Source organism: Marmota monax, unplaced genomic scaffold, assembly GCF_021218885.2.
Source record: "Marmota monax isolate L192 unplaced genomic scaffold, Marmota_monax_Labrador192_F-V1.1 WCK01_AAM20220418_F8-fsc00168, whole genome shotgun sequence".
Classification (NCBI taxonomy): domain Eukaryota; kingdom Metazoa; phylum Chordata; class Mammalia; order Rodentia; family Sciuridae; genus Marmota; species Marmota monax.
Window position 1 is genome coordinate 2,048,428 of NW_026692492.1, and position 12,000 is coordinate 2,060,427.

At 54.7% G+C, this 12,000-nt stretch overlaps 1 protein-coding gene across 1 annotated transcript in view; it reads left to right on the plus strand.

Moving 5' to 3' along the window:
* Positions 1-8,736: 8,736 nt before the first annotated feature.
* Mxra5 (matrix remodeling associated 5) overlaps positions 8,737-12,000 on the plus strand; it is a 28,669-nt gene continuing 25,405 nt past the window's right edge. The window contains exons 1-2 of the mRNA XM_046443352.2: positions 8,737-8,896; positions 10,932-11,147. Coding sequence (XP_046299308.1) covers positions 10,960-11,147 — 188 coding nt within the window. The 5' untranslated portion in view covers positions 8,737-8,896; positions 10,932-10,959. The remainder of the gene's footprint in view (positions 8,897-10,931; positions 11,148-12,000) is intronic.

Genomic DNA, 12,000 nt, shown 5'->3' on the forward strand with positions numbered 1-12,000 from the left:
ACGGGCAGGGAGCTCTCTGGGTCTCTCTTATAAGGACCCTCGTCCCCTTCATGGGCTGCACCCTGTGACCTCAGCCCCTCCCAGAGCCCCACCTGCAGCACCAGCCCCTGGGTGAGGGGTCAACACAGGAATTTTGCAGGAGACACTCATCAGGCATAGGATTGTCCGTGTGTCGGTCCTTCTGTGGGTCTGCGTATTTCTGTCTGTCCATCCATCTGTCCATCCAGCTATTATCTCTCCTCTGAAATTCCTCTATGTGCGAGTGTGTCCACTCCGTGCATTCTCTCTCTCTCTCTCTCTCTCTCTCTCTCTCTCTCTCTCTCTCTCTCTCTCTCTCTCTCTCTCTCTCCAACATTCAGGTGGCAGCTGACCGCAGCACCGTCTGCATCACCATCTCTTCATTCAAAGTTAAACAAAAATCCAGGGAGCCCCCGGGATTCTTCATGCATCTGGAAAATCTTGAACGGCGTCCATGCAGACACAACACGTCTGGTGACGTGCGTGTCCGCTGAAACGGGCTCAGGGAGGGATGCTGCTTCCCAAGGAAGCAAATCTACCCCAAGGACCTGGCTGACCGCCCAGTGTGCCCAGCTGGAAAGAACAGGGCTGTCCTTGGCCATCACGGGAGGCTGGGCAGGACCTTGGCGAGGGTCCGGGCAGTGCACTGATACCTGGGGGCACGCTGGTTCCTTAAGCCTGGGTCAGGAACTGGCCACGGGGTCCAGCCCCGGCTCCTCTCCTGGTGGACAAAGCAGGACAGAGATACGGGTCATTCTGTGCATTCTGCTGGCTCCTCCTCCATCTGGACGGTGCACTTTCGATGGCTCCTCTGTCTTCATTTACAAGTAACTGAGCCCTCGGATGTGTGCACTGGGATCCTTGGTTGCATTGGGGGGAAATTCACGGAGCGCATCTGTCTCCCTGCAAAATGACCAACAGAGAGTCTCCAGGTGCTGCCCGGGGCCCTGGCCCAGGGGGGTGCTTCGGTGGGAACATGTATTTACCCATCGGCTCCTTGAACGCATCACGGAATGTTTCGTCTCCTGGAGACGGTTCCACCACCAGCTGGCAGAGGGACAGGGCGCAGCTGGGAGACAGGGACCGCCATGCTGACCACCTGGACACAGCGCGGGGGGGCTGTCTTGGAACCCGGGGTCCCACGGTCTCAGAGCAGGTCTCAAGTGCATCCGGCCCTCTCCTACCTGCCCGCCCGCCTGACTGGCCAGAGCGTGGAGCCCCCAAGGTTGGCATTTCTCTTCCTGTACTTTAAATTCATGACTTCTTCTTCCTCCTCCTCCTCCTCCTGCTCCTCCTCCTCCTCCTCCTCCATCTCCTCCTCCTCCTCCTCCTCCTCCTCCTCCTCCTCCATCTCTTCCTCCTCCTCCTCCTCCTCCTCCTCCTCCTCCAACTCCTCCTCCTCCTCCTTCTCCTCATCTCCTCCTCCATCTCCTCCCCCTCCTCCTCCTCCTCTTCCTTCTCTTCTTCCTCCTCCATCTCCTCCTCCTCCTCCTCCTCCATCTCCTCCTCCTCCATCTCCTCCTCCTCCATCTCCTCCTCCTCCATCTCCTCCTCCTCCATCTCCTCCTCCTCCTCCTCCATCCCCTCCTCCTGCTCCTCCTTCTCTTCCTCCTCCTCCTCCTCCTCCTCCTCCTCCATCTCCTCCCCCTCCTCCTCCTCCTCTTCCTTCTCTTCTTCCTCCTCCATCTCCTCCTCCTCCTCCTCCTCCATCTCCTCCTCCTCCATCTCCTCCTCCTCCATCTCCTCCTCCTCCATCTCCTCCTCCTTCTCTTCTTCCTCCTCCATCTCCTCCTCCTCCTCCTCCATCTCCTCCTCCTCCATCTCCTCCTCCTCCTTCTCTTCCTCCTCCTCCATCACCTCCTCCTCCTCCTCCTTCTCTTCTTCCTCCTCCATCTCCTCCTCCTCCTCCTCCTCCCCCTCCCCCTCCTCCTCCTCCTCCTCCAACTCCTCCTCCTCCTCCTCCTTCTCCTTCTCTTCCTCCTCCTCCTCCTCAATCTCCTCCTCCATCTCCTCCTCCTCCTCCTCCATCTCCTCCCCCTCCTCCTCCTCCTCCTCCTTCTCTTCTTCCTCCTCCATCTCCTCCTCCTCCTCCTCCTTCTCTCCTCCTCCTCCTCCTCCTCATCTCCTCCTCCTCCTTCTCTTCCTCCACCTCCCTCTCCTCCTTCTCCTCCTCTTCGTTTCTCCCCTTCCTCCTCCTCCTCCCCCTCCCCCTCCAGCTCTGCGAGGTAACTTACAAAGAGCATGTTGCAGTTATGACTTTGATGCAGTGTAACTTGCCAGGGTCAGTTTCACAAAGAAGGGAAAGAACCTTAAGGGTCCTGAGCGTAACCGTGAGGACGATGGTGACTTCCTACATGTTCGGTGCCTGGAGTGACCTTGAGATGAACACGGAGAGTCTTCCAGGAGCCCCATCACAGCCCGTTTTTTTCATGCTGAACCTACTAAACAAGCTTCCCTTAAACCCAGTTTCACGGATACAAATTCTAAGTGGAGAAAACCACTGCCCCTAGCGAGGGGATTCTGAGTCCAAGACCTGGAGTTAGAATCCGCTAATCAGGGTCGACCTTACCTAATGGCTAACAAGATGATTTTCACGAATGATTTTCATTATAGTTCTTGGATCGAGGTTAGGCATGGATTCCAGAGAGGGTTTTTTTTTAAATGCATTCAACCTGAGACAGACGGGTTGCAAGGAAGCTCCCCGGTACCCGCAAGAGTGGATTGGTTTCAAAGGGTTGGTTCAATCAGGGAATGATAGAAAAGATGGCTTAATGCATGTGTGGAGTCTCCTTTTGGGAAACTCACAAGTTGAAGACAATCCAAGCCTCTTGTGTTTAAGCCACCAATTTTGTGGTGACTTGTTATAGCAGAGCAAGCAAACGGATGCCATCTATGCAGACATTTCACACCTGATCAGAAATCACGATGCATCGTTTCTACGTTGATTTTTTGGATTTTTTTTTAACCTTTGTGTTTTGTGACCTATGCAAAGAAATCGTGCCTGGGTCCTTCATTTTCCCATCCAGGTTCTCCAAACATCTCTCATTTGTTTATAAGCGGATTTTATTTACATCTTGAGAGACGGTTTTCCAAAGAGTCTGGATGGTTCTCTGAAGGGCATTGCTCTTGAGTTCCGTTGGGGTCCTGCTAGATGTCCAAGCGCCTCTGCTTACAAACACGCACCTGTATTTACAACCGGGAAGACCTCGGATGAGTCACCCTCGGGGACAGGAAGGGACTCTCAAACCGCTCTGACCTCAAGGACTTGATTTGTGCTTCTTTGCTTCGGGGATGGGGGACACCGACTTGAGTCACAGGTCACATCAAGTCTGCTCACCGAGGCTGCTGCTTCGAATTCACGAAACAGACATCTTACCAAGGAGGTTGACGTCACCTCCCTGGGTGTCTCCTGAATGTATCCTGAGGTAGGAAGAATGGAGCCTCAGGTCCCATGAAAGGGCAGGATCTCCAGCAGCCTTCTGAGCACACGTGTACCTCCAGCCCTTCTGTGTAGAACCTGTTGGATGGCTGTCTGCCAGGGATCAGCTCGGCTGCAGGAAGGAGAATCGGCCCAAATGCATTGAAAGAAAGAAAGGGAAAAGAAAGAAAGAAAGAAAGAGAAGAAAAAAGAAAAGAAAGAACAAACTTTGGATGTTTTAATCACATACTTGTGAAAACTTGATTTTTAAAAATTATTTATTTATTTGGGTACCAAGGATTGAATTCAGGGCACTCCACCCCTGAGTCCCCTCCCCAGCCCCATTTTGCATTTTATTTAGAGACAGGGTCTCCCTGAGTTGCTTACGGCCTCACTTTGGCTGAGGCTGGCTTTGAACTCGAAATCCTCCTGCCTCAGCCTCCTGAGCCGCTGGGATGACAGGTGTGTGCCACTGGGCCTGGCGGAAGCCTGTTTTTGCACAGTCTTAGGCTCACAGCCAAACTGAACGTAGGTGCACAAAATTTCGTATGCATTTGGCCGTCCGTATGTGTAGATTCAACCAACCACAGATTGAAAATATGCAAATATTTCTCTTTTTTTCTTTTTGTTTTTAGGTTGTTATTTCCTCAAAACCACAGTGTGCCGTCGTTTACCTTGTATGAAGTATTATAAGCCATCTAGGGGGGGTTTAATGCATGCAGAAGGACATATCTGTAAAAATTTTGCACGATTTGGGGCGGGGTACTAGGAATTGAACCCAGGGGTGCTTAAGTTGCATTTCCCCAATTCAAGACCCACATCTGAGTCCTTTTTATTTTTATTAATTTCTTTTTATTTTGAGACAGGATCTCACAGAGTTGCTTTGGGCCTCGCGAAGTTGCTGAGGCTGGCCTCCAACTTGCGATCCTCCTGCCTCAGCCTCCCCAGCTGCTGGGATCACAGGCACGCACCCCGGTGCCCGGTTCTGCACCATTTTATACAAAGCATTTGAACAGCTGCAGATTCTGGTGTTCGTAGGGATTCCTGGGACCCCTGCACTGCAGACACCAAGGGGTGACTCTACCCCATTCCTTTCCACGGACACCCACTCCTGCATCATCAGCCAACGTCCACCCGCGAGTTCCCCGAGCAACGGGAGCAGCATTGACTCCAAACGGCTCTGCAAAAAAGACAATTTCCCTTTGCTTAGGAGAGAGCTCAGACGTGTGTCGGACAGGAACTTCCGATGCATTGACCCTTCCCTGAACGACTTTTATCAAAGGCCACACACACGCACAAAAATCTGGAAGCATTTTGTTTAAATGCAGCAGAAAAGAGGCTTCTATGGTGGTGGTGGCGGTGGAGGGGGGAGGCTATCTCCAATAAAAAAAAAAAAGCAAAATGAAACCCCCCTCGGGTCCTCGGCTGATTGAGGTTTTACCCCGAACGGACCTGGGAGAAGTTTCCCAGGGAAGATTCCTGGAAGCCTGTTTCTGCTCAGAGAAAGACGCGGCTTCAAAAGTGTTTTCCTCGAGGGACGCCCAAGCGCTGGGAGGTCATGAACCGAGCACAGACTTCCTGTGCAGGAATTTTCAAAAAGTTTCTCTCTCTCTCTCTCTCTGTCTCTTCCTGTCATTGTAGCAAAACTCAGGATGAGATAGATCATGTGAGCCGGGTAGACCCCTGAATGTGCAACCTGGAAGTGACTTGGACAATCCCTGATTAGCCAAAGACACGGGGACCCTCAGAGTCTTCTTTGAAAAAAGAACGCAAGCACAACAACTTAGAGGAGGAGAAGTTGACTTGGGGCTCATGGTGTCCGAGGTACAGTCCCTGGTGGCCGACTCCCTGGCTCTGGCCCAAGGGGAGCAGAACAAGATGGCGGCAGGGCCTGGAGGAGGAGAGCAGCTCAGGACAGGGCACCAGGGAGCAGAGAGAGCTCTGCTCACCAGGGACAGGACAGAGACCCCAAAGGCACAGCCCAGGGACCCCCTCCTCCAGCCACCCCCCACCTGCTGCAGCCACCACCCAGTGAGTCCATCCAAGTGGATTAATCCACTAAGTAGGTCACACCTCTCATAATCTAGTCATTTACCTCTGAACATCTCTGAATTGTTTTCCTTGGACTTTTGGGGGACCCCTCACATCCAAGTCGTGATAGAGATTAATAACTGTAGTCAATAAGGAAATTGAACTATTGCAAAAATACCCTCTAATAAAACTCATGTGAACGTGGTCTCTCTTTGTCTCTCCCTCTCTCAAAAAACACCTTACCAGGTGGGACTCGCCCCTCCTGTGATAGCGTGAGGCGGTCGATGCCTGCACCCTGATGTGAAGTTGGGGGATGGGGTCCCTAAGCACTTATTACACACACCGTGGCCGCGACTTCTACATTCTCATATGTCAAACCAAAGCTACTAGTTTCTTCACATGAGGGTAATGTATACTGAGTGGATCCACTGGTCGAAGGGATGATTCAGGTCCCGGGCAGGAGGGACCAAGGTGGTGCATGATTTTCTCATGTCCCTTTTCGTGGTAGGCAACTTAAAACCCATGAATCGTCTACTTGGGGATTTTTCACTTAATATTTTTCAACACAGACAATTGCAATAAAGTAGAATCATGAATCCAGACCTGCAGATGGGGTGGGGGGCACTGGACCTATTATTCTGTCGATAGTGAAGGGCTCCTAGACTCCTCAGGGGAAGGTGGATTTCAGGGACTTTTCGGTGCTACATCAGAGAATAACAGGGCTCCCCGGGGACTCCTGAGCTGTGACCTTTCACTATTCCAACATTCTTAGTCCCAAATTTGGAGGAGGTCCGAGGTCAGAGCTGGGTGATAGAATGCAACCTGTCAGACTCCGTTTTCCTTCTGAGCTCACAAATTCAGAGGGTTGCATTTAGAAAGAGACGCATTTCTTTTTTTCTCTCCTTTTTAATAAAACAAAACGTTTCTAGGCTGACATCTTTTTCACATTGTACCAAACTGAAAAGAGCCCAACACAGTGACCATGGAGATCCCCGTCCTAAATCAGTGTGCTCCGGAACCTTCTGATGGTTTCAGTTTCCAGTGAGGCCCCCAGAGACATTTTAGGCAGATGAATTCCTGAGAATTCTGTAATCCCATGCCCACATTTTTTAAAACATAAATAACAGGACTCTAAACACACTCTTGGGCTTTTTTGTGTGTGTGCAAAAGTTGCACAAATGCAGATTTTTTTTAGATAAAAATAAGATTATTATTTTTTTTGCAGAAAACAATTTTTGCTTATTTTAAAATGCACCCTCCACACCGCCAGACTCTTCCTGTCAGCAGACAGACGAATTCAATTTAACCGACGTGGACCTCGAACGTCCATATCCGCGGGACTTTGTTGGTACATCAAGGGATCCTGCAATTAATAAATTAATAATAAATTAATAAATAATGCTTTAATTATGCACGGTGACTTTTTTTTCCTCCTAAAGTACAAATTTCTCAACAGAACTGAATCTCATTCACCCACCCGTTCTCACATACCTTCAATCACTTACTGAGTCAGTGAGTTCAATACATGGTGCGTGGACAGTTTCACGCGGGTCTTATGCCCTCGGACGCTACTACAGCATTCAAACAAAAGGCTGGGCAAGGTGGTGCACGCCTGTCATCTCAGTGAGTCTGGAGGCTGAGTCCGGAGAATGGCAAGTTGGAGGCCAGCCTCAGCGATTCAACGAGGTCCTAAGCCAACTTGCAAGACCCTGTCTCAAAGGGCTGGGGATGCGGCTCAGTGGTAGAAGGCTTTTGGGTCCCATCCTGGGTACCACAAAAAATTAATTGATTAATAATAAAGGGCATCCAAGGAGGTGAGTGACCGTCCTCTTGGCCTCTGTCACAAGTCAGATATCTGAGCAGATCCCTTGGGGACTGGCTCAGTGGCACTTGGCATGACAAGTGCCATCCAGCTACGCACACACTTGGGGCTCTGGTTTGGAGCCACCCTCCAGGTCTCAGGGAGGGTCTGGGTTGCTGAGAGAAGAAGTGATTGGTGCAAGATGCAGCCGGCCGGCAGGACGCTCGGGGACAGGAGCCTGACTATACTTCTGCAATGAGAAAAAGGACCTAAGAGAAGTTGTCCCCTCACACAGTCTTAGGACTCAGAGTCTACTAGACTGGCAAGAGGTGGTGGCCTGCCAATAACACATTGAACGACCTTGGATCTGAATGCCATCTGTGGCTTGGGTGCATGCAGAGAAGCAGAATTCTCAAAGGCATTGGTGGGCATCTGCACACTTGTCTACACCTATGGAAAAGCTGCAGAATAAGCGGATATAGGAACCTGTCTCTGCAAATCAGCCCTGGGTGTGGGAATTGCTGCCCACTGTGTTTCTTAGGAGCCAAGAAGGCGATCCGTGCTTGGAAATGCCCCTGTCTCCCCAAACGGGCTCCTTTCTTGCTTGCTCCCCAAGACCCCTAGCAGACTGTGGGTACAGGGCAGGAACCCCCCGGGGGGGACGGGCTGGGCCCCTTCCTTCCCCCCAGGTGGGCTGCTGCTAGCCCCTGCCCTGCTTTCCCTGGACCAGCCTGACCTGTGTGCGCCCCCAGGGGCCCCAGTCTCCGGCTCCAGAGGAGAGCCCCCTCCCCGTCCCCTAGCCTGGCCTGGCCGGGGCCCCGTGGGTGGCCCACTCGCTCGGGCACCTACCAGCAGGCTCCCACCGTTCCGGGCCCTGGCTCCCCCCTGCAGGAGCAGCCGTTCCGGGTTTTTGGCAGGAGCGCTCGGGCCTGGGGGAGGGCGGCGGGGGAGGGCGTGGCGGGGCTCACGTTGCAGCGGGGCCTGGCGCTGGCTGCCCGCGGGGGCTGCGGGCTCCTGGCTGCACACGGGGCCGGAGGCGCGGCCAGAGGAGTCGCCGTCCCGCCTGGAGGAGCGCACGCTCCGCGCCTTCTTTTCTTCTTCTTTTTTTTTTAAATATATTTTTCCCTTGAAAGGGGAGAGACCGTCTCCACCCTCCGGCCGCTCGGGCCTGCAACTTCTCGGCGGCCGCTCCCACCGCGCTCTCGAGTCGGAGTCCTCGCCCGGACCGGGTCGCTCCCGGACGAGGCTTCCTCCTTCCCCTCGCCGCCGTGCGCGCTGGGCTCTGGGCGCCGCCTGCCCGGCCCCGGGCTGGCGCGATGAGGAGGCGAGACGAGGGCTGAGCGCGCAGCGGCGCGGCCAGGGTCCCTGGGCTCAGGCCCGCGCGCCGTCTCCCCGGGGTGGGGCAGGGTGGGGGTGGGCCGAGGCGTGGACTCGGGGAAGCCTCCCGGCGCCGTCGGGGATAAAAGGGCGCTGGCTGCTGGCGCCGCGCTGGGAAGCGGAGCAGCCTCGCCCCGGGCCCCGGCGAGGGCATGGCCTCGCGGACGGACTCGCGGCGGTGACTCGCGCGCCCCAGACCCGTCGACGCTCCGGACGCACGGCTCCCGCGGACCTCGGCTTCCCAAGGGCAGGTGAGGACCTGGGGTGGCCAAGGAGCGCGGGGGACGGTGGCTCTGCCTGCAGACGGGGCAGGGGAGTGGGAGGAAGCCCAACGGAAGGACCTGGGCGCGAGGGTCAGGAGGCGCATCCAAGGGTCCGTGGCGCAATTTAAAGTGGGGGCTTGGAACAGATGTGTTTGCAACCCGAGGCTGCTGCCCCCCCCCCTCTCTCTCTGGCCAACGCGACACCCGCCTCCCCCTCCCCCCAGCAGCTCTCCAAGCCGCTCTCTACCGGGCTGCCAAACGCTTTTCCAAGTGAGGTCGAGTCTGCTCCTGGGATCCTGGGGGAAATACCCCGGGCTCCTGTCCAAGTTCCTCTGGCTCAGGTCCCCTTCCTTCCCCTCCTGCCCTCCCCCTCCCCCTCCCCCGCCTCCCCTCCTCCCCTCATCCCCTTCCTCGCGGTCCTCCTCCTCCTCTCCTCCTCCTCTTCCTTCTCTTCCTCGCCCACCCACTCCCCTCCTCCTCCCCCTCCCCCTCCCCCTCTTCCTCTCCCTCACTTTCCCCCAGACCTCTTGTGGGAAAGGGGGACCGCCCAGTGTCCAGATGGGAACCCAGCTGTGCAGAAACCCCCGCGAATCAGCACTGGGGACAGATGGGGCTGGAGGTCCGAGCCGCAGGCGACTGGGACTCGTGGGGACACCCCGAGCCGCGGGGCACGAAAGCTCGTAATTCTCGGCGCCGCCGACGGCGGGGCGAGACCCAGCGGGCCCTGGAAGCCGGCCAGGGGCGCAGAGCCTCCCGCCCGCCCGGCCGCTCCAGGTAGTCGGCGCTGGACCAGCAGAGGGCCGCCCACGGCTGGCCTGCCCACCAGGGCCGCCCGGGGCCCCTAGGAGCAGGGTTACCTGGGCGAGTCCTCCCGGGGAGCAGGAGGACTGGGCGGAGGAGGTCGCTTGAAGAGCAAAGACCACCGGGTCCGTTTGCAGCGCTGGGGCCAGGTCTGCCCGAGGGCGCTGGGTGCAGGGCGCAGGGCGCTGGCCGGGGAGCGCCTGGAGGAAGCAGCCGCAGGTCTGGCGCGCTGGCCGGCGGGCGGGGAGAGCCCGGGCGCCCGCGGCGAGGAAGTCCCCCTCACCAAGCCCCGGGAGCCGGTGGCGCCCGCGCTCAGCCGCGGAGCCCGAGCCTGGCGCGCAGCGGAACCGCGAGCCGCGCACACGGGCTTCAGAGAGGACCGACTTTGGGGTCCTCCACGCCTGGGCAAGCGGGGGGGGGGGGTTGCGGACCGCGCTCGCTTGCAGGAGCGAGAGATGACCGCCGTGTCCTGTCCACGCACATCACCATCCCCAAGTCAACCGCCTTCAAGAATTGCCCAAAATCATTAGGTCGCTAAGGCGTGACGGAAAACCCGCATCACCGCTATCCAAACGGGCTACCCAACATTTTCGTGAGCGTTCCCTATTTCATGCATTTCAATATATATATATATATTTTTTTTTTCAACATTTCTGTTGGGTCGGCACGTGTTTCCTCGATTTTTACAGAGGTTCACCCCAAGCTGACTCCCAGCAAACCACCCTAGCGCACCATTACAACCCATGCGTTTCCCCCCCCCCCCCAAAAAAAAAAATCAGCTGATTTTTTTCCCCCTCACAAATAATGCTACGATTCTCGTTCCTTTGCGTGCGTCTTTGGGCACTCGAATGAAAACTTTGACATTGAAGGAAATCTATGATCCTATTCAAGAACAACTTTTTTTGTTGTTGTTCTTTTTTAAATTTAAATTTGGATTGTGGATTTTGGCTCATGCTTTTGGAAGACAGAGATTAAACTCGTTATTGATTATTATTATTATTATTATTATTATTATTATTATTATTATTATTATTATTATTATTTTGCAAAAACGTCAGTATATCTCCCCTCGGCTGTGCCCTCCCTGTTTCCCAACCCAACCATCAATGTCAAGACTGAAGGTCATTTTCTACCCTCTTGACTAAAGAGAACGTGGACAGGTCACGACACCAGGTCTACTAGGCGGCCGGAAAGTAAGACCCCCTCGCCTTCTCGCCCGCAGGTGTCCCGGGACCCCGCACCCGCCCAGGATGCTGACGCAGGCGCAGTGGGGGGCACTCTCCGTGGTGCTGATTGTGGTCTGGGGCCAGCCGCCAGCCGCGCGGGCCTGTCCTCACCCTTGCGCCTGCTACGTGCCCAGCGAGGTCCACTGCACGTTCCGGTCCTTGCCTGCGGTTCCGGCTGGGATTTCTAAACACGTGGAGAGGATCAATTTGGGGTTGGTACCTCCTTCCTTGGGAGCAATTTCGATGTCTTTGCAGCGCGTCTCCATCGGGTTTTGCATAGACGCGTGCGTCTCTGCTGAACTCCCCCGGGGGGGGGGGGTCTCTGTCCAGCGTCGCTCATCTCTGTGCTTGAAATAGAGATCACAGGTGTTTTATTTTTATTTTTATTTTTCTTCCAAATGCATCCTCCCCAGCGATTATCTGGCTGTATCCACCAATTGGCTGCAACATGCATGAAGTTGATTAATAGCTTTGCATCCACACGTTGGAAGCTGCCTTAACAGTTGGTCCACGTGGACGTCTGTGGCCACAGTGAAACACGCGGTGCCTATTTAAACAGAGAGACTTCGGACCCTAGGAATAAGTCAAATGGGTAGAAAACCTCGGCATCCCTTGGTAGGATTCTCTCATGGAGGATGCGAAAAGGTCCTCTGTATTTGCCGATTGAAAAATGAGAATATTCATGAAGTTTTAAGAAACAAGGTCATCAGTTACTATGATAAAGTAATTTTTTAAAAATGAGATTCCTTCAAAATCTCTGTCTCTCTTTCTTCTTGGGTACTAAGGATTGAACTCAGGGGCACTCAACTCCTGAGCCCCGTCCCCAGCCCTATTTTGCATTTTATTTAGAGACAGGGTCTCCCTGAGTTGCTTAGGGCCTCGCTTTGGCTGAGGCTGGCTTTGAATCACCATCCTCCTGCCTCAGCCTCCCGAGCTGCTGGGATGACAGGCATGCGCCACCTTGCCTGGCTCCTAGTATTTCTCTGATGGGAGTTAAAAATTGTCTAAACTGCCAGGTGTGGTAGTTCGTGCCTCTAATCTCAGCAGCTTGGGAGGCTGAGGCAG